The sequence below is a fragment of the Calidris pugnax genome, unplaced genomic scaffold, assembly GCF_001431845.1.
Source record: "Calidris pugnax isolate Ruff unplaced genomic scaffold, ASM143184v1 scaffold188, whole genome shotgun sequence".
NCBI lineage: Eukaryota > Metazoa > Chordata > Aves > Charadriiformes > Scolopacidae > Calidris > Calidris pugnax.
In genome coordinates, this window is record NW_015091257.1 from 14,190,506 (window position 1) to 14,212,773 (window position 22,268).

General features: G+C 49.2%; 1 protein-coding gene across 1 annotated transcript; it reads right to left on the reverse strand.

Annotated features, from left to right (window-relative positions):
- Window positions 1–1,890: 1,890 nt before the first annotated feature.
- On the reverse strand, window positions 1,891–16,794 carry RS1 (retinoschisin 1). Its single transcript, XM_014960223.1, has 6 exons — window positions 16,720–16,794; window positions 7,725–7,750; window positions 7,321–7,426; window positions 3,637–3,778; window positions 3,298–3,493; window positions 1,891–2,179 (listed from the first exon to the last, which is right to left on the reverse strand). The coding sequence occupies exons 1-6, from the start codon at window positions 16,769–16,771 to the stop codon at window positions 2,027–2,029; spliced, it is 675 nt and encodes a 224-aa protein (XP_014815709.1). The 5' UTR covers window positions 16,772–16,794; the 3' UTR covers window positions 1,891–2,026.
- Window positions 16,795–22,268: the final 5,474 nt, after the last annotated feature.

Consider the following 22,268-nt stretch of genomic DNA (forward strand, 5'->3'; position numbering starts at 1 on the left):
TCCAGGGCTTTATTATATCCCATGTGTAGGATCAGTCATGTGAAGATACATAATTTAGTGTGGTGCCTTGGTGTACAATGGCATGTGGTCCATCCACTCAGATGGTGGATTAAGCTTGCCGCAGGGTGCATTTCCAAAACCAATTTGCAAGACCCCAGACTGTGCCAGGGAGCTCTTCAAAGGCCAGTCACAGCCAAGGCTGGTGGTTACCGTCAAGATTAACTCCTTTGGGATGCTATAGATAGTCATCGGCTGGTGCCCAGTCTGTCCTTTCATCCCTCCAACCCCATCCCACGACTCCTCCATCGTGCAACAAAACCACAGCACCGGGCCTCCTCCCCTCCTAGTCACCATCCACCAGGACGTGGAGCAGAGCTGCCTGTGCTGCTTTTGAGGAAGGGACAGCAGCGTGATAACATGATGGCAACTGTGGCCAGGGACTGGAAATGCTTCAGCTTTCAGTGTAGATGTTATTAACACCAGAGCTCTGACTGCTGGAGGACAGCCCTTGTCTCCCTGTTGCTTTATGTGCAGTGCCTCCAGGAGGGTGGTAACATGTAACAGCCATTTCAGAAGGTGGGGCTTGGTCTGTTCTACATCTCCATAGGCTTCAGACTGTTGGTGTAGTGGAACAGAAGCTTTCAGATTTGCCAGAACAGCATGTTTTCCTGACAGTTGTTGTCTCTATATACAGGAAAAAACAAGGCAGAAACATCTGCCCTCACGAATGAATAAAATGTGACGAATTGCACAGACATCTGAAGGCCTTTCTCGTGTTTCTGGTTACATCTCACTTGGTGAGATGTACTACATCTCGTCTCCTGCCCTGCACACCACGTGTTCACCTCTCTGCCCACAGGGGTAAGAAGAAAGCACGAGAGGCAGGTACCCTGCCTTGGTGGTGCTGTCTTTGTGCCTCTCCTCCCTCCACTGAGGCAGCTCAGGTGCCGATGCCACAACTCTTTGAGATGGATGCACAGACTGCTGAAAAATAAGGAAAAAGGCCTCTGGTGCCTGCCAGGTTTCTGCTGCAGATGCATGGGAAGCCAAACAGTGATTTCTGCCCCAGAGCCCCCCACAACCCTCCCATGTGGGAGCTGCAGGGTCTGTGGTTCCTTCCTGGGGCGTGCTGGGTTCCAGCTCCTGGGGGACAAGCTGTAACACCCGGGCGGTCTCCCTGGGGAGATGGGTACACCATCACAGCTGCCACACACCCCAAATTCCTCAGGCACGCGCTGGGGAACGGGCTGTGGAGATTGAGACAGTCAATGAGAATGAGTCCCCGGGTTCCTGTGCCCAAACACCCACGGGGAGTGATGTGCCCTGGGCTGCCAAGGATGTGGCAGGGCAAAACCAGAGAGGACATGGAGGGGGGTTTGGCCACCCAGTGCACCAGGGACTGATGCCTGTCCCAAAAACAGCCACAGTGGCTCAGGTCAAGGCGATCTGACACAAGGGGAAGTGAGGTGATTTGAGACTGGGAGATACCGGTGGGGCCTGTCATACTGGGGACTGGCCAGATCTGCCCCTGACCATGTCTCAGGGATGGCAAAGACTGGCAGTAGAAGCATGAGGAAAAGCAGGGTGAGATCTGCCCTGGTGCAAGAACCCTCCTTGTCCCCAGTGGGGCAGAGAGGGGTGCCCAGGCATGTGGGCACAGACCTGCCCTCCCCAGGAGAGCCCAAGCCCTCTCTTTGGGTGCTATCTGCATTTGCTTTGGCCTCCACAGCATGCCATGACAATGATTTCCCCAAACACCCAGGGAGGGCCAGAAGCACCACATCTTATGGGATCAAAGCCATGGCCATGAACCATCTCGACTTGCCCGATATGTGCCCCGCAAACACCCACCAGCTTCACAGCAGGGTTTAGCTTTATCACCAAGCGTGGTGCAAAGCAACATTTTATTCAAGACAGCCCTTCCCTTTGCTGCTGGACATTTACACCACAGGACCATGGCCGCAGCAGGCGTCGGTGGTGAGGTGGGGTGGCTGCGCAGGTGGACATCTACCCCCGGTGACGGCGCTCAGCCACACTTGCCCAGGCACTCGAGGAGCTCCATGCGGATGGCGATGCGCACGTGCCAGCCCAGCGGGATGAGGCGGATGTAGCGGGCCACGATGGGCGGCCGCAGCAGGTTCTGCACCGAGGACGAGCGGTCCGAGTTGCCATAGAAAACCTGGGGAGAGAGGGGGTGGTTAGGGGGCTGGAAATCCTGCCCCATGAGTTTGGGATGTTTGTGCAGAGCAGAGGAGGAGGAGGAAGGTCCCTCGTCCCCACCCCCAAAATAAAAACTTGAAAAATATCAGGACACAGATAATTTTTGTCACACTGTGTGGGTTTTCTGAGTAAGTCCTTTTCCCCCCATCATTCCTCCACTTTTTCTAGTTAGGCTAGATTTAATCTCGCTCTATTCTCTCTCATTCTCCTTCCTCCAGCAAGGTTCTATGTGTTCAAAGTCAGCATGACTGGCCTTGACTGTTTGAAGTTCACGAGTCAGGCTCCCAGACGTGCCAATATAGACAAAAAAATGTATTTTGGGACCCCCTTCCCACAGCTTGGCCATCCTGTCATGTCTCCGACTGCCATGACCTGTTTTTTGGGTAATGCTCAGCATTTCCTCAGGGCTGCAGGAACCCTGCAAAGCCACCAGAGCCTCCCATGCTGAGATGGTGCCATCCCCATAGATGGATACTTAGGATGCCTGGGAGGCAGCAGCTGTGGCATCCCTCAGCCCAGCTGGGCTGCTTGGGGGGGCACAGGCATCACTGTAGGGTCCTCCAATGCAATTTTTTGCTTCGGAGCAATCACTAAGAAGTGCAGCATGAAAACAGCTCAGTGGGTAGTGACTTAAGGAGTCCACAATTCTGTCTCAGGATTTTTTCTGTATCGGCATTGTGCCTGGACTTAAGGCAAAAGGAGTAGTCCCCATTTTGTAGTGTCCAGGCACGGCTGAGGTTGTGTGGTCCCAGCCAAGAAAGGGGTTTTATCATGGAGGGGCCACTTCCCCTGCCATGCCAGCTAGTGCCTCCATCCTGCAAGTTCATTCTATATGCCACCATCATCATTAGCAACAAAATGCATTTTATCCTTCTGTGGGCTGGTCAGCATGGCACTTGCTCTTACCCCGGGGCGGGGGAACATCCTCCATGCCCCTAGATGTGGGGTGAGCGCTGGTCCCCTGCTGCTCCCACAGAAACCCCTCTTGAGGCACCTCCCTGCTGTGACCCGATGCTTTCATATCACCAAATGTGCCCCCCTCCTCCCACCAGTGGCCGAAGTACAAAGTCCACCAACCCGGTTGTTCCCAGTCTGATCCTTGTAGTAAACCCAGTTGAGGTTTTCATCGGTGCGGTACTGCACACTGTACTTGGTCATCCACTCATCAGCATCGCAGCGCCCTTGCGTCAGGATCCCCGAGATCACCTTCACCTCCTTCAGGTCGATCTGCAGCCACTGCCCATTGTCCTGGTACTTGGAGAGCCATGCACACCTGGGGAGACACCACCAGCCCCGCTACATCTTCCAGGGCTGCCCTCCCGTCCTGCCCCTCCTGCCCCCAGGCTGCCGGGGGATCCCCAGTCCCCCACAGCCACCTGCCCATGAGACCCCTCGGGGAGGCATTTTTGGACTCACCCAAAGCCTTGGCCGTTGAGGCGGGCCTTGTTGGCTGTCCAGGAGGAGTACCACCCCGTGTACTGCTCGGGGTTGGAGCAGCTTATCTGGTCAGGGGTGACGGCGCCAGACTCGAAGCCCAGGGGCTTGTGGTAGGGGCACTCTGCAGAACAAGGGAAACAACATGTTACCATAAGGCCACAAGTGCCTGGCTTTCTTTCCTGGTGGGAAGCTTTTTTCTAATTCTGCAGCCTGTGGAGCACATGTGGTCTCCCAAGGGTGACTCTGTCATATTTTCCAGTTTAGTGTATTTCATTCCATGGGTTTCAGCAATAAAGGAGCAAGCAAAGCTTTGTGCAGCTTCACACGCGGGTGTGAAGCTCACTTTATTCATGTCTGACCAACCAGTGTGATGTTTTGTGTTAAACGTGATGCATCCCACATGGGGACTATCAGCAGGTGCCCAGGACCCAGCATGACCATGGCCTCCCTGGTGCAACGCCCCAGCACAGCCGTGGCGTGGTCGATGCCTCATTAGCAAGCTCCACTAGGTCGATATCGTATGCATCAATATCTCATTAACATATCTTGTGCAGTTGGTACCTCATTAACATGTTTTTCCCCATGAAAACACATAGCCACCGTCCCACCTTCCTCCAGGCACGGAAACATCCCGCTTTTCCACCACATTAAAAACCCTTCCTCCCCTCCTGCAAGAGGCCAGGCTGGGGTGGCCCCGCATGTTTACTACTCAGCAGGCTTACCTCGAACAACATGTAACTTTACTTTTAGCAACACTAATCCACAGGCCACACAATTGTAATGCAATTAGCAGGTCACCTTCTGGCGTGTCCGGCTGTGCCCTGCACAGACAGGGACCTCCGAAAGAGATGGCTGGAGTCCACCTGGCCAAACCGGCTAAGCCATTTAATGCCATTACTGCCAACCTGGAGAAAACCTGTGCAGCAGGGGTTGTGAGGCCAACTGCTCCCCTCTGGCCATGCCAGAGACAGCTCTGCAACACCTCAGCATGGCTGCTCTGCAAACCTTCCCCAAGCAGTGGAATCGCCAGGCCACGCTGCTGTGGCTGGGCTGGGGGAGGAGAACACAAACCCCCCCAGGAGAGAGACAGCTGGGAGACACGGTGACAGCATTCTTTAGTCAAGGAAGACACCTTCCTTGAAGGAATCTCTTCTTTGAGAAGAACCCTACTCAGCTACATAAAGCTAATGCATGAGACCACCCCTCACACCTAACATGGCCAGGAAAACTAGAGCTGCTCCTCTCACACGTGTATCCCTCAGTGATGGACAGATTAACCAAACCTGAACGTCTCTCCTTTCCTTCCTTTCCCTTTCAATGGGCAATGGTTTTAAATGGAAAGAGGGCAGGTTTAGATTGGACATAAGGATGAGATCTTTCACAATGAGGACCGTGAGCCACTGGAGCGCGGTTAGCCAGAGAAGCTGTGGATGCCCTGTCACTGGAATTGTTGAAGGTCAGGTTGGGCAGGGCTTTCAGTAACCTGGTCCTTGCCCACGGCAGGGAAGTTGGACTAGATGATCTTCAAAGGTCCCTTTCAACACAAACCATGCTGTGATTCTGTAATGCCTTGACACAAGCAACAGCAGGGCGATACCAGGCTGTAGCAAGGCTTCAAGATAGAGAATTGTATGCTGTTAAGGCTGAACAGCAAGAAAACATGCAATAAGACCAGGCTGGCACCCCAGCCATAGGTGTTGATAGGGAGCCACTATGAGAAGAAGGACTTCCCAAGGGGTTGGTTGGGGATGTCTGCTAGGCCAGCTGCGACTCAGCATTGCTATGAGGCTCTGTGGTGCATGTGAGTGTGCTCCTTGCACATGACACCAGGGCTGCAGGAAGCAGGGGGATCCTACCTGGTGACTTGGAGTGGGCAGTAATCTCCATTTGTCCAAAATGCAGCTCCATGCAAAGGGATAGAGCTAGAGGTGGAGGATGTGCATGTGGAGGGTGGGGAACCTTCCAAATGGAGAGAGACTGAGGCAAGGATACAAGGACTGCAGGGACCTGCCCATCACAGGTAGCCTTCATGATGATACTGTCACCAAAAGAGTTGTGGTGGCCAACCCTTTGAAAGGGATTGTTGAGCTTGGGCAGGGCCAGCTCAGACTCATGTTTTGTATAGTGCATATGGGTTTCTTTCATAAGAGACTAGAGGAAACCCTCACAACAAGAGATACAAAATGTCATTTCTGGAGCTCCTGTAAGTGATTCTTCTGCACCACAGGGGTTGTCTCCAGCAAATGCTTTCATCCTCTTCATACCTGTCCTAGCAGACAGCCCGGTGGAGATACCAGCTGCAGAAACTCGAAGGACAGAACTCGAGAAGCCATGACTTGTTACTGGGGATATTTGGGGCCTCTCTGCCCTGGGGGCACGATACCACCTATGCATGGTGGATGAATCCTCTCCTTGTAGTTTCTCTGGGCAGGAAAGAAGCCTAAGGGCAATGCTCAAACTGGGTGAGCCCCAGGTGGACGTGGCCTTCAGAGGAGCAGGATGCATGGAAGGAGAGCTCAGGGGAAGCAGATGGCCTGGCAAGGATGACTGAAAAGCCTCTGCGCTTGTCAGCTGCCTCACACCGTGGGAGGGAAGCCTTCAGGTCCAATATAAATGTAGGATAGAAATACCTGGGGGGGTTCCCCTCTCATTTCTGTTTGCATATGCTTGCATGTTCTGCCAATCTGTGAATACACATTTTAATTTGCTTTCTAGCCTGTCCTGGCTTCCACTCAGAGCTCTTCCAGGGTAACTCATTTAACCTCCTCCTTCTTCAGGGCAGCCTTGCCAAATGCTGAGCATTGGGGGGACTGTTTCCCCCCATGTATCACCCCGAGGAACCCAGGGGCAGCAAAACACACCTCAAGTTGTTGCACAGTCTCTTGCAGGAGCTGGGAAGAGGTGGTTGCTAGCAACCATGAGGCAGGTACCACTTTCAGCACCCAGCTCCAGAGGGGGTGAACGCTTCTGAATATCTGCATGACAGAGGCCTGAACAAGAGTGCAGCTTCTGTGGGACACATGAGCTACACCTGAGGATCAGCTGGGCACCAATAAAGCCTTGCTGGGGTAACATATAAGGGAAAATGTGGCAGTTGCAGAGAATAATGAGGAAAGAACTTGATCAGAAACCCATAGAACATGCTCTGTGAGGAACAGCTGAAGTTGCTGGGCAGGGGCAGTCTGGAGAAAACTCAAAGGAAACATGACTGTGGTCATACTGTTTAAAAATATGCTGTGAAGAAAGAATAAACTGTTTTCCTTGACCTCTAGGAGATGTCACAGACTAAACTGTGGCAAGTGAGAATCAGCCTACGTGGTACAAAAGGTTTCCTACAGCAAATCCTGTACACAGCAGTTTCTGGGAGCACCAGTGCTAGGGGCTGTAGGGACAGGGCAGGCAAGCACCCACTGGCACTGGCCAGCCTGGGCCACCCTGGGTGACCTCCCGAGGCCCTGGCACAGCCCCCCTTACTGCTGCCCCTCTGCCAATGGTGCAGGGTCATCTCACACCTCCCAACAGCGCAGCTCCACCAGCCCCACCAGCAGCTGGGTTTGGAACAAGTACTGCTGTAACATGTCACCTCTGCAATGCAGGGTACAAGGGGTGAAAGCTGCTGAATACCACCAGACAAACATGGCTAAAAGCACACAGGCCCATTACCTGGCATACACTCTAAGCTGTTAGTCCCACTGGACCACACCGAGTTAGGACCTCCTTGGCAATTGCATTTGCAAGCCTTGCTGTGCCACAGCTCCAGTCTCTCATCCTAAAGGGAAAGCAAAAAGAAAAAAAACAATAATAAACCAACATAGTCATCAACAACAGGTACATGAGGCTAAATCTGAGTCCTGAAGCTTAAACAGATACTCACACCCACCCAGGCTGCTGCACCTTCTCTGAGCCCCTTTCTTTGTGCCAGCCTGGCACGAAACGTGGGATGACTGCCCCTTGGATTTAGAGGTCAGAGCACATGCCTGGGCTTGGAGTCCCAGGTACATTCCCTCTTTCCACCCTGAAGCACCACCACCAGGCCCCCATCAGCCAAACCAGATGGAGAGACTTACCTCTCCTGGGGAGAGGGCCACCACAGCTGGGGCAGCGGGCATGGAAGGAAGAAGAGAGAGAGAGAGATATCAGAAACGATGATGCTGCAAGGAAACCTCAGGAAATGCAAGGAACACGTACTCCTGAGCTGGGGACAAATAAATCAAGGAAGGATTGACAAATCCACTGCATTTCCCCAAGCTGATTCCCAGCGCAAAGCAAGAGAACGTGGGCAGAAACAGGGCACTGTGTGTGCCCATGACAGTGTTTCTTTTTGATGCCTTTGGCATCTCTTATTTCTGATCAGATATGCCTGAAACATCCTGAGGAGAAACCCTCTCAGCCCCTGCTTTTTAGCTAATCTTGCCCCTATCCCTCTTTGCCATCTTCCTGCCCCACAGTTTCCCTTTCCTATTTTGCCCTGAAAATGTGGGAGCTGATGAACCCCATGGGTGAAATCCCAGCCTGGAACCACGGCAAATCCCCGTGCCTTCCAAGGAGATGGGACACCCTGCAAAGTGCCTGGCCTGAGATCACTTGCTGTGGATGGGATGGAAAAAAAATGAAATGTAAATAGGTCTTCCCATTCCATCTTACATACAAGACTTCCTTTTTTTTCTTTCTTAGAGAAAACCAGTTCTTGTGGCCGTGGAGGAAGAGCTGCTATTTTTGTAACATCTGACCTGTTTTATCTCCAGCCTGTCACTGAGCAATGGCTTTTTTTATGAGCCCTTTCCTTGCTGAAAGGGCCCTCTGCTTCCCACTGAGTCCCAAAGCAGACTATGTTAATAGCATTTGGACTGGCAGAACAGTGCCCAGGCAACTATGAAAACAAAATAATTTTAAAAAAATAGTCCCATGACTGCTGATAACTCATCAACACAAGTGAAATATCAAACATCATGTTTTCAATACCAGTAGGGAATCTGCAAGCCACTAATCTGCAAGGCACTACGCTATTGAGCAGGTAAAAACTTGTATAGAGGAGCCATGAGAAACCCGCCATCTCCAAACAGCGGTTTTGTGAATAGGAAAAGAGGAGCTTTTCACCAAATGAATTAGACTCTGAATTATTCACTGAAATCTAGTTATGATTTATTCATTCATACACTGTCACTCTGCTGAGCCTAGGAAGCTCCAGCTAATGCTGGGAATTCACATCCCGCATTTCTATAGCAAGTTTCATCTCAAAAGACTCACAAACACTGTGCAATTATAATCAGCTGAAATATAAACTATATACAAAGCTCTGTTTATTACTGAAATGCAACTGCTCCTTGAGTGTAACACTGAGCCTGAATATATCAAGACTCTGAATGAAAGACCGAAGCAAAGAACAAAACAATAAAGAATTTTTTTTTTAAAAATAAATCCTTTCTTTAATGCAGAGATGGTGTCTTTTGCTTCAGTGTCTCAGGGCAGCATTTCTGGCATCAGGAACTTAGAGCATTCACCCAAGGCATTGGCTCTGGCAGAAGAAAACATTGGTCTACAATTAAAAGATGTGGCTTTTAGTCAGCTCCAAGAGGGAGTCAGGGGGGCACTCAGACCCCATCAAGCTCAGCAGGAAAACGTGGGTGCACATCTCCAGATCTGGCCTCTTGGAAAGCACGGTCTGGGGGCCATGCACAACACTGTGCTCCACCTTTCCCAGCACAGACATTACCCAGCCAAGTCCCCTGACTTCTTGTGCCACAAGAAAACCAAGGCAGAAATACAAGCCCAATGGCCACACAGCACATTGCCACCTCCATGCTGTTCCCCATGGCATAAGAGTGGTTTAAGTTAATGCCATCAGATCAATACGCTATAAATCAAGACATTATCAACTACCAAAACTGTACTGCCTTTGCCAATAAAAGGCACATTGCGCAGCTCCTGCCTGCTGGATGCTCTGCTTGATGTGGATGCTGGAGTGGCACCAGCACCAGGGTCATGGGAGAAGGGTTGGTGGGAGCCTGACAGCACCAGCTGCAAGGAGTAGCTTCATTACCCTGGGATTTGGGAGCCTGGCTCCCCAGCCAGCACAGCCCATCACATGTCCCTGTCACCCAGGTCTGAGCTCATGGGGCTGCAGCCTTGGCTCCTCCAGTTTACAGGTGTTCAAGTTTCATTAAGAGATGTGCCCTCTCTACGTGTTTCTTAACCTCTTTATTTTCATCTTTGGAAGACTGATTCTTGTGGAAAAAATTTTGTGGGTTGTTTTGCGTTTTTCTCCCACCATTTAAATGCACTTTTGTGTGGCAATGACCTGACAAGTAAGTGGAGCCGTGCAGAGGTGAAAGCAAAGGTGCCTGCACCTCTCTGCATAAATACTTACCTTGGCTCCCCTGCAGCACCCAAGAACTTTAGGGGCCACAAAGAAAACCTGGTAAACAAACTAGCAAATGAATATTCTTTGTACAGGAATAAAATACTTCTCTTTTCTCTTCCAGTGCATACCAGCAGCCCATTTACGTGTGTGTCGGGTACATTTGCCCAGCATGAGGAAAACTGTATTGTGGTGAAGCTTACTCTTGTGCACCATGTGCCTGCGGTGGGGAAAGGGGATGTGAATTACCAGGTTATTGAGGCTGATGTAGGGGTATTGCTTTGGGTCCATGCTGAGCCCTTCAGCACAACTCCTGAGTCCCTGCCAGGGTATTTCAGAGCCAATACCAAAGTTTGGCACCTCATTGAGAGATGCAGCTGGAAACCCAATGGCTGTGAGTGAAACAACAGATCAAAAAGGAATAGTTTTCAGGTGGGTGGGTCTACAGTGGCACCTACTCAACCACTGGGAATAAAACCTCCTACCCTGGCCACCCTGGTGTTGCTTGAGCGGCTGCACCTGGCCAGTGATGCCTGCTCCTGAGCTACAAGAGTTTCAGGGTATTTAGGCTTGTCAGCCAGGGGACATCACTGCAAATCAAGCAAGGTGGTAGATTTCAAGCACAAAAGCCCTTTTCCTAACGTGATGTGTTATTGGGTCAGCCCTGCGACACACAGTGGTGCAAAGGCAGTGCCAGGGCAGGGGGCACTGACATGCCACCCCTCTGGCTGTCCCTGGTGAGCCGGGGGCCTCCCCCCACGTCACCGCATGGCTCACTGGCTCAGACATCTCAAATGGGAGGTCAGCTTAGACTTTCTGAGCTAAAAGAGGCTAAAGGCTCGCACAGGGGAGCAGCAGGCTTGGCTTGGGGTAAGCACGGCAGCAGATGGGCCAAACGTCCGGAGAGGAAAGGAGAGGAAAAGATGCCCTTGCCTGCAGTCGGCCGGAAAAAGTAGTAATTGATATATTGGTGTGTTTACAGCTGTGACGGGCCCTGTCCTACAAAGGAAATGAAGAGTAAAGCTGGCTGCCAATAGTCTAAAAATGTGATGGGCAGCATGCTTTTATAGCGAGAGTGTTTGCCTTCAAGGAAGGTTACAAAGATAATTGGTAATTGTAGGTCAGACAGAACGAATTGCTGCAATTCGTGGGAGAGTCATAAGTCCTGCACAGTCGCCGGGGGCTGTTGTTTTAAAAGTACAAGACCGAAAAAAAAACCAACCCAGCATTAAAAAGGAAAGAGCCCTATTTACAGCCCTCGCAGTGCCCCAGGACATTCAGCAAACCATCAGTTCAGTGAAATAAATTATTATCTGTACGTGTTTGTGAGAGGCAGGAAGATACGACATGTGCCTTTCCTGTCTCTCCACCCCTCCACCCTTCAGCAGGGTGCTTCCAACGCACCGCTGTACACAAATGCCACCCCCCCAGGGCAGAATTTGGGGACCGAGGCTTGGGCAAGCACCAGGAGATGATTTTGTGCTGGAGCAGCCATCCTGGTGGGGCTAGGCTGCAACATGGACCCCAAGGCACCCCCTCTTGGCACCCACTTCTGGGCAGGATGGAGGGGAGAGAAACCCCAGGGACTGGCCCAGATTTAGGGGATAAGGAAAAAAGGCAGCACTGGGATGCTGGGATAGGGAGGACATGGGTTTCCTGATGTGAAGGTGAGATAAAGCAGCAGCCACAGGTCGGGACTAGCTGGGGAAAAGAAGGGGCAAGTGGTAGCAAGGAGGCTCAGCTGCTGGCAGTTTAATGACAGGAGCAGGTAACTGCAAGTCTCAGAAAGTTTGAGGTCATTAAGAAATTGGTCAAACAAGAGAAAGAAAGCAGGAAGGTAAGTGTGGGAAGAAATAACTGCCAAAGGCTGAGCACATTTTGATAAGGTCAACTCTGAGAAATCATATTGAATATCCTGACCGTAGAGTCACGACAGCAAATCATCTTTTTTTAGAGTGGCTAGAATTAACGACAGATGTACAAGCATGAGAAAGCACATTATAAAATAAAATAAATTAGAGAAATAAAATATAACACAGAATAAATGTCAATCACTCAATTTACCGGAATAAGTTCACATAAACCTGATCATTGCAGGCAAAATATGTGGAAAATGTTAATGACTTTGTTTATTGACTTTATGATTTAGGTGGCCCAGAAGCTTCAGCTGGAAAATAGATAATTTTGCCTGTCATTTCTGCAAGCAAGGTCTCAGCTTAACAAAACTCAGAGAGATGAGAAAAATTATTTTCTTTTCACTTCTCCCAGTGGAGCACACTCCCTCCGCGATGCACAGTATGGGGGCTCCTGCTGCATAGATTGTCACTTGCTTCCCTTCTGCACATGTGGGCCATTGGGCAGGGGAAAGGAAAACAGCTTAAAAAACAGAAAAATGTGACTGGAGCCCCAGAAAAGCTGTCACAGAAATGAAAGAGTTGACTGTAATGAATGGCACTGGTTTTATCACATTTTTTGAAAGGCACAGAATTGCAAGTGCTTGTTTTCCCTGAGTGCCACATTAGGGAGCATCGGGAAGCACAGTTAGGTAAGGCGGTCTGTAAGCAACACAGAGGGTCGAGACACTGAAAAAAGCATTGTGGTACCTCTGTACCCGTTGGGTGCTAGTTTGTGGGTTGCTATATTATTAACCTGGGCTATTTTTACATCCCAGCTCTGGAAGTCGTGCCAGGCGTGCGAGGTGACTCACATCAGGCTCCACCAGCCTCAGTAGCAAGGTGCATTTGGGGAAGCTGCCACATCCCAGGCCACTGCCACACCTGGCATTTTCCCCATCTCTCCTTGCCCCTGCGCCAGTGGCGATGGCCCCAGGGACCCCAGCTGCAGCCACGGCCAGTCCCCAGGTCCCCTCGGCAAGCATAGCCCCCTCGCCCAGTTGCTCAGTGGTGGCTTTTATTGTTTTTCCCCCAGGGCTTTTTCCATGGCCGAGCTAAGCAGGCTCTGCTGGAACCTGTCGCACAAACAGTGCCCTTATTTCTAAAAAGCGCAGGCTTTAAGTGGTCCTTGGGAGCTGTGCTGGCAGGCAGAGACCTCCAGGGCATATGCAGATCTGTGTCCATCAAAAGATTTTTGGGAGCCAGGCTGGCCTGCTGAAAGCAGGGTGTTCATCCAGAGGCTCTCACCACACTGAGCCAAATGCCCAGCCTGTTTCCCCCATAGATGATATTCTGGCCCTGGCACCCCCTAGGTGGGCACCACCGTCCCAGCACACATCAGCCTGCAAGGACTCATCTCTGCTGGGTGCTGACAGCCACCGCCAGAGCCAGAGAGGAGGGCAAGAGGACCAGCACCTGCATCAGCCTGCAGAGGGGAGAAGGGCTCGTACTTATAGAATCATAGAATCATAGCATTGCCCAGGCTGGAAGGGACCTCCAAAGGTCATCTAGTCCGACCTCCCCGCAGTCAGCAGGGACCCCCCCAACTAGACCAGGTTGCCCAGGGCCTCGTCGAGCCTCTCCTTGAATATCTCCAGGGATGGGGCCTCAACCACCTCCCTGGGCAACCTGTTCCAGTGCTCCACCACCCTCACAGTGAAGAACCCTCTCCTAATCTCCAATCTAAATCTGTTCCCCTCCAGCCTGAAGCCATTGCCCCTCGTCCTGTCACTGCAGGCCTTTGTAAACAGGCTCTCCCCAGCCTTCCTGTAGGCCCCCTTCAGGGACTGGAAGGCTGCTATTAGGTCTTCCCGGAGCCTCCTCTTCTCCAGGCTGAGAGGAGCTTCATGCTAAGCTCCTCTCTCGTGCTTTAACACAGCTGCTGTCTTCCTCATTCATTTTGTGGGGATTTTCCATGGTTTCATCTTTATTCATTTGTATCGTGTCTCATTTAATATTTACTGTTATTTATCTTAAAGTGATAAGAAACATATTTAAATAATGAAAATTACACCTATTTAATTCATACGCATTTCTCTTATGCCTGCTGTCTCCATAATGTTTCTACAAAATTTTTTATGTTGTGAAAATATTTGAAAAAAAACATAAATAATTTGGAAAACATCAAGCTTTTCCTCTTTTCTTCTTAGGAGATGTATAATTATCTTTTTTTTCCCCAAAGTGTTCCTAGTGTTCCTTTGAAAATTTTTGGGCAATTTCTGATCTTATTGACATGTTTGTTCCTTCCAGCTTAGAGCTACGCAGAACATTGCCTGCATCGTAATTTCACTAGATGCATCGATTATGCCAAAGGGTGGCACTAAAGATGTTATTTACTGTGATCTGAAGGCAGGTTTGGGCCTTTGGTTTTGCTGTGGTTTTTTTTTGTTTGGGTTTTTGGTGGTTTTTTTTCAAAGCTGCGAAAAAACAGAGGGGGGAAAAAATCCACTCTTTTAAACTGCTAAGACGTGCTTATTCCCCGATGGGTAGAGAGCACGGGTGGAGCAATGTGGCGCAGGCATGTCGCATTCAATGTCTTAAAAGCATATTTGTGTCAATCCAGGGCTCGGGGTGCTCCCCCTCACCATATGGAGGGGGCCCAGCAGCTGCTGTGGCTCTCCTTGCCAGAGCATGCCAGCTCCACCATATGCTGCTGCTGCTGCGGTGGTGTCCCCGGCAAACAGGAGCCCAGCCAAGGCGCGGGGGCCGAGGGTGCTCCTCTAAGCCACTTGCTCTGCTGGAGAAAATAAGCTAAGGAGCTTAGCGTGGCATCGGTGCACGTGGCTCCCAGGACTGACCTAGTGGCACCTTCTCCGCGGTGGGAGAGGCAGGAGAGTGAGGGGGACCTGGGCAAAGGGGTGCCACTTGCTCTTTACCCAGAAGACTCTTGGCCCACGACGCAGAGAAAAACAGTAAACTAAGAAAACCAGTAAATTAGGAAAATGAATTAAATACCGAAAGAGTGATGCCTGGAAAGTGATCCCGCAAGTAATTTTTCACTGCAGGCTCTCCAAAAATATCCTGACGTGTGGGTGTCTATTAAAAGCAAGCTGTGTCTGGGATTCAGAGCAAGGTATGAACTCGTTCCAAGGGCTAATTGCAGTTATGCCACCCATTGGGAAAAAAACATGCTGGGTAAAACCAGCCTTCTAAGAAGCTCAGGCACCAGTAACCTTCCCACGTGAAACAAAGAAGGAGAGCAAAGAGAGGAGAACACACAAATATTTGCTGGAAGACTAAAAGGAAGACCTATGAATTAGACAAAGCAGGGTATAGTTAAGCATAACAGGATGAGATGAAGGCATGGCTAGTTGAGGAACACTTTCTTATCCATAAAATCTGGTAGACCAAAACTTCTCTGGGTCCAGAAAAGAGCAACGAAGCTCGTGAGGGGTCTGGAGAGTAAGTCTTATGAGGAGAGGCTGAGGGAGCTGGGGTTGTTCAGTCTGAAGAAGAGGAGGCTGAGGGGAGACCTTATTGCGCTCTGTAACTACCTGAAGGGGGGGGGTAGAGAGGTGGGGGTCGGTCTCATCTCCCAAGTCACAGGAGATCGGACAAGGGGAAATGGCCTCAAGTTGTGCCAGGGGAGGTTTAGATTGGATATTAGGAAACATTTCTTCACCGAAAGGGTTACAAAGCATTGGAATGGGATGCCCAGGGAAGTGGTTGAGGCACCATCCCTGGAGGTGTTCAAAAGATGGATAGACATGGTCCTCAGGAATATGGTTTAGTAATTTTTATTTCCTATTTCTTATTTATTTTTTTGTCAGAGTTAGGTTGATGGTTGGACTAGATGATCTTTAAGGTCCCTTCCAACCTAGATGATTCTATGATTCTATGATTAAATGGAAAAAGAGAAGGATAGAAAAAAACTGAGACAAAGCAAAACACTGAGAATTCACATCCATGGGTTAAAAGCTGAACTGTCTGATAAATGTGTCCCACACTCTGACAGATCATAGCCTATTCATACGTTAATGTTAGTAGATACTGCCCAGCACTTAGCATTAGCAACCTCAGTCTTGTTTAAGATAATAATGGCTTTGCCATTGGCATTGATGAAGCCAGAAGTTCAAACACAACCCAGAAAATTATCTTCTCGTTACACAGCTGGGTTAGTTAAAATGGAAGGAGACCATGACCCTGAATTTTCTGGCTTCTTCTAGCTCCTGCTTACCTGCTATTATTGCTACTTTTCTGAAAAGTAAATTTAAGAAAGCCTCAAAATTGAGAAAGCCTCAAAACTGATAAATACTTTTCCCATTTTCTTAACTTATGATTGCTATTTGTTCCTAAAGTGCCATTGGAAGTCTTTTCCAGGACAAAGTACCTGAAAGAGCCTTTTAAAAAAGGCAGATCTCCATCAGCAATGTCTTGCTGCTAGAGAAAATGAACAGTTTTTGATTAATCAAGAGTTTTGATTAATGAAGGACCAGTCTTTCATGTTATACTGTACCTCATTTTTCAAATCAGCATTATTATTTACTCACTGGCTCAGCTGCACTACAATTTTCTTTGCAAATTCATATTTTGACAAATTATATGGCAATTTTTTTACACTGCAATTACTTTGTGAAACAGAGTTTTACTACTGAATATTCATAGAGCTGTAAGAACGCTGCTCACTCATATACATAAATTACACATCTCCTCCACAATTTTGCCTTTCCCCAAATTATTATGCTTCCATGAGAACGTAGAGAAGAGCTTGCTTTGTACCCCACAGCCCCTAGCAGAAGGAAGAAGCATGGATGAAACAAGAAATACAAAGAGGGACATCTGAAGGTGCCTCTCAGGAGGCAAAGTGCATACCTTTGTACCAGAAAAGAAGAGACAGCAGGACGCTTCCCATCTTGAACCGCATCTTTTCCTTCCTCTTTCAGGAATAGCTCCTTAGCGTGCTGCTCAGCTTGCTGGGAAGGCATGAGATTAACTTAAGCATTGCCTAAGCACCTTAGTCTCCTCCATTCTCATGATTTTATCAAGCGCCATCAAGCCAACCACACAATTATTACTGTCAAGCTCCATCCTAGAGGATGTGTCATGCATAACAGTTTTTAAAAGGTAAAATGTACTGAGGTACCAACACTCTGAGTGTGAATCTGATTGTGTATGCAGACATAGGTCCAAATAAACAAGGATATACCTGCCCAGAAACCACATATACCCTCTATACAAATGCAGAAGATGTCTAATGCTTTTAAAATATATGTAGTAATTATTGTCTATTGTACGCAGTATGTATTCATTATCTTCCACCCCAATTATTTACCTCCACACTGTCAATGCCTTTCCTAATAATAGCTGTGTATAGAAATCTGCCCTGGCCTTACTGCTCTTTCAGTCACCTAATTGCAAGGGGCTGAAAACTGCGATTACTAAATCAAACAGAAATAGCACATTTCAGTTGTTTACTTGCTGAGCTGTAAAAATATCAAGCCAAAAAAGTAAACCTCCCTTTGCTAACAGTTCTACCTATAATATCCTCTCAACCAGTTTACATCAAAGAGAATTATACATTTGATTTTGAAATGACTGAAAGATTCAAGACAACTGACTGCTCGTGATTCCAGTGGATTTTGTACCCATTCCTCCAATCTCTGTTAATTATGTGCAATTAGCAGTGAATTTTTAATGGCAGTTTTTGAAAGCAACTGCTTCAGAAGCAGCTTGCTTTGTTTCAAAAGATCTCAGGTTGTATGCACAATAGAATAGATTAAAGGGAATAGATTAAAGCACTGCACCGATTACATGGGCAGCTGTTGAATTAACCTAGACCTGTCTCTAGTCTTCTGGGCTACGTCCATTCAAAAAATTCTGCACAAACAAGGATGCTGACTTTTCAGAAACAGTCCCTGGGGCAGGATCCATCTCACCTGCCTTTGGATACCCACAAATTTGGGATGCATTGTAAACTGGATGTCAGGTACAGCATTCCTCTGCAGTCTCATCTCCAGCGCTGATGGACCCCAGCCTCGCTAGAGCATACGACATGGACAGGACAAGCCTCTTGCCAAGCAGGCTCACTGCTTTGCCCAGACTCAAGCAGTTTAACCTCCTCAACCCAATACTTTTCCCACTTTAATCTACCCTCAGGAAGAGTGGGTGTTATTGCAGGCAGACCCCTGCATGGGCACAGCCATCCCGCTTCACAGCCAGCTCACCCCAGTAACTGGGGAGCACCAACACATGGCGGGGCGAGCAAGCAGGGTGGCTTGTCCCAGGCACCAGGAAGGGGGTCATTTTCCTAAGGGCAGGAGGATGCTCCTGATTTTTTCTCAGAGGCCTCACACTCATATGCAGTGCCCCCCTCAGAGCAGTGAGGCCCACCAGAAGGTCCAGCCAGGGGGTGAACAAGCATCAACCTCATTGAGGTTGCCCCTGGGCATCTACTGTGGTGTGGCATCTCCGGGCTCTACACAATATCTGGGCAAGGCTCTCTCTCTTCCTCTCTTTGCTGTCTGATCTAAAATGGGCTGCCACAGAGACAGAGATTTCCAGAGCTGCTGAATATACTCAGATGTCTACTCCCTCTGTGCATTGATGAGTGCTTGGTATCTAAATCCCATGGGCTTGAAAATCCCAGCTTAAATATCCCTAAATACCTTCATCAACATATCTCTTGGAAAACCAGGGCTTCAGCCTCTCGCCTTATGGTCTCATAAGCACAGGTTACAGGGAGGCAGAGCTGCCCACCCAGAGAGAAATCAACTACCATAATTTAAAAAAAAAGTGAAACCAAATTCTCCCCCATCACCCCAAGCAGTTTAAAATCAGCTCAGTTTATGGTCAGCTCCACCTTCAAATAGGTCTTGATTTTGTGCAATAGCTCAGGGATCATGTTAGGAAATAGCACAGCTGTTATCAAAGAACATTTTATCCAAAAGGACAATCTCAAGACTGGTAGTTCCCCAGGTATAAAATTCCCCACCCCCACCAGAAACAAGGGCAGCTTTTGTTTAAAAATGTGTCTGTAGCATTCAAAAACCAAAAATTGTTGACAAGAAGAGTAGAAGAGCCTTAAAATTGAAGTTTCTGTGTAAATACTGTGCAGTTCAGACCCTCTGTTTCTAATGTTGTTGATGGTCCTTCATCTTAACTGTAAACAGCAAAACCCTGCTGCCACTGCAGAGAGCATTGCTAAATGAATCACGTAGTTAATTCATAGCAAGCATACAAATACTTTCAGGTACAAAAGACACAAAAGATTTTAAAGCCAGTACACAATCCAGCACCAGAAAGAGCTAAATTTTCCCTTTATAAAACAACAACAACAAAATTTAGAAGGATAAAAATTAGCCTGGCATTGATTATGGAACAAACCTGTGCCTGATACAAACAGTATAAAGCAGGACAGTTTGATGACATCCACAGCGCTACGTAAAACAGGGGCAGAAACTGGTCAGGCAGGTTCGCTCGTTTGGCCACACATCTCCTCCAGGTCCAGCTCATATCCCATAGGCCCTGAGACATTTTTGTATGCTTTTATAGCCCTCAGATATTTTGGTGTGTTTTCTTCCCCCAGATAATGGGGAATAACACAAAGGCCACCATGCACCATGAGGATGCTTTTACCACATGAAGCTGAGAGTTCAACTTGTGTTTTCAGGGGCGTGATGCGAGGTCCGTGGGTACACAAAGGTGTGAAACCCCTGGGATGGCAGGAGAGGGATCCAAGCTGAGTGGAGGCAGTTTGACACCGTGCCCAGGGGTGCTCCCTGGCACGTGTCCTTCTTCAGCTGTGTTAGCTGGCTTGAACCACAATTTTACCAGGAGTTTGTTAAGAATTAAACGGCATGGATGACCAGAGGCCAGCACTGCAGTCCATACCTTGGCCTTGCTTTGTTAGCAGACACAAACATAGCTGGCCACCATTTCAGGAGCCCTACGCCAGCATCTTATGCAGACTTACTGCTTTCTGCCTGTAGCTTTCTCCTTATGAGAAATGAATTTGCTTCTGAGGACAGCAGAGTTGTGCATCCATGAGCTCTCAAAACACACCCGTGGGCATGGATGCTTCCCTGGTGTTTGCCTGACCTGCAGTATGTGCAAGTGTGTGCCCTCAGTGGGGAAGCAGGATGTAAAAGTGCTCACGTGCGAGAGGGAAGTGCAATTCCACATAGTGATTTCGTGTTCCTCCCGCAGTCGGAGTGCCAGACAGCCAAATTGGAGCTGTGCGCACGGATTCATGCGTCTGGGAGCTGAACGCACACGACGCGCGATGTCTCAGCACAAATGCGTGACTGGCGCGCTTCGGTTTTCGCACAGTTAGGGAATGCACACATTTATACATGTACGTGTGAACCACAGGCATCTCTCAGAAGTAAGATACAGACGTGCCGAGGGAGCAAGATTGCCAACACTCCAAGAGCTTCAGTCAAATCCCCTTGAAATGGGTGGATCTGTGATGGTCTATACACGTTGAAGATCCGTCTCTTGAAATAAAATGTTCTCTCAAGGAGTTTGAAGAGTTAGCTTAAGTCCTCTTCTGAAAAGGAGCCTTCTTCCTAAATGCAACAAAACACAATGCAGCTAGTTGCCTGGTGCTGGCCATCAGGATCAGGCCTGTAAGGCATATACCTGGGGGAGCTGTGGCGGTCATTGGCAGGGCAGGCACCGTGGGATCATCACTGCAATTTCATGGGAAGTACCTACACCGAAGGCTTGCATACACTACATTAGGAGAAGTCTGGCTATAGCTGATTCAGCTTTGAGCCTACATCCTTGAAGGAGGCCAACTGTGGAAGGTAGTTTACCTGAGAAGTGGAATACATCACTTTGGCTTCACCTCCTGTAGGCTGCACACACACTCCACTAACCAAGCTAAGCAGAGGAAAGCCAGACCTGCGTACGTCTGCACTTTCAGGCTGCAGGATGCCTTTAGTGACATTACAGTGTTTAATTTTATGACCTTATCCTGCTAGGTCTCACAATATGATATATGGGTGCTTTCTACCCAAAAGAGCTTTTACAACCTAGTCCAGGTATCCCTGCATCGCACTGCAATCTCTAACTGCAGCTTGCCCATACTCCAGAGAGTTTCTTTAGTACGAGCAAGCGCTGACACATGTTAATAGCTTTCTTAAGATGATGATGATTAAGGTAAGTTTCTTAATAAGATCCTGATTAAAGTAAGTTAAGCCAATTTTTCTCTTTCATCTTTAGGATAGGCAAATCACACCCTCCTGCTCTGATCCTGCAAAGAGACTCAAGAGCACACCCCAGCCCAGTGGAGCTAAGAGACTCTCATCCTCCTCCTCCTCCCCCTGCAGAGATGTCTTGGCCCCAGCACTTGTTCGGGCTCCCACGCACAGACAGATGCCATGGCAGTAACCATGCCCAGAGGTTACCCTTTCTAAAGGCTTGCACGTGCAAAATGAGATAACACATTATGATTCTAAAGTTAAACTGCTCCGAGGCAAGCCGAGATGTCTCTTTCTTACCCGATTAATAGAAACAACAACACACACAGAGTTACAGGGGAAAACAAGGATGCAGTTAACTGTGCCTGCTAGCCGTGGGCTGTGAAAAGCGCTGGCCTTTCCCCAACGCCCAAACACAGAGTTGAAAGCAGCAGTGCTCCTGTCTGCCCCAGTGAGACATCTCCTTGTGGGTGCATCAGGCTGCAGCTTTAGCCACCACCCTCTGCCCCGTTTGGGAAGAGGCACAGGCCGTGGCTGCTTCTGGTCTCTGCAGTCTCCTTGGTTAGACAGCCAAAGGACCACAGTCAGGCAGGGACACCTCCCTGCGCTGGTGGGGAAAGGCTCCTCTTGAGGATGAAGCCTCTGGCCTGCAGCAGGTAGAGGCCCCATCTGCACTTCACCACAGCAGCTGCACCCGTGAGAGGGGGCCCAGAGGAAGATGCAAAATGGCCTCTGGACGCCCCATAGATTAGGCAGGCTTAAAAGGAGGGGCAACATTTTTGTTAAACTTCCAGCTGTCCGTTCCCCCACACTGGGCAACCTGTGGCTCAGCAGGGCCTTGGCACAGTGAGACCCGCAACCCCTGCACCGCCCCAGGGCCTCCCCTCTGCACCAGAGACATGGGGGCCACCGGCCACCACAAAATGGTTCCTGGGGTGTCCTATATGGTGAGCGACCAGATTAAAACCCAGTAAATCCTGCCCGTGCTGGGAAAAAGGGTGGAGAGGCCGTCTTGAGGGAGGGGAAAAAGAAAAAAAAACAAAAGAAAAAAAAAAAAACAAAACAACACCCCAGCAACAACAACAACAACAAAAAACCCCACCAAAAAGTGACACCCCGCCGCAGCCGCGTGGGCGGGCAGCCGTTGGGCGGTTGGGGCCGCCGGCAGGGGGCTCCCCGCGCTCGCGCTCCCCGCCTCACCACTTCCCCCCCCCCCCC

Bases quoted from the DNA above. Each gene is read 5' to 3' on its own strand.
- RS1 (XM_014960223.1), bottom strand. From the start codon at position 16,771: ATGCGGTTCAAGATGGGAAGCGTCCTGCTGTCTCTTCTTTTCTGGTAC. The intron at 7,427-7,724 runs GTAAGTCTCTCC...CTTTCCCTTTAG, and splicing joins TGGCCCTCTCCCCAGGAGAG to GATGAGAGACTGGAGCTGTG. The intron at 3,494-3,636 runs GTGAGTCCAAAA...GTGTCTCCCCAG, and splicing joins CTCAACGGCCAAGGCTTTGG to GTGTGCATGGCTCTCCAAGT.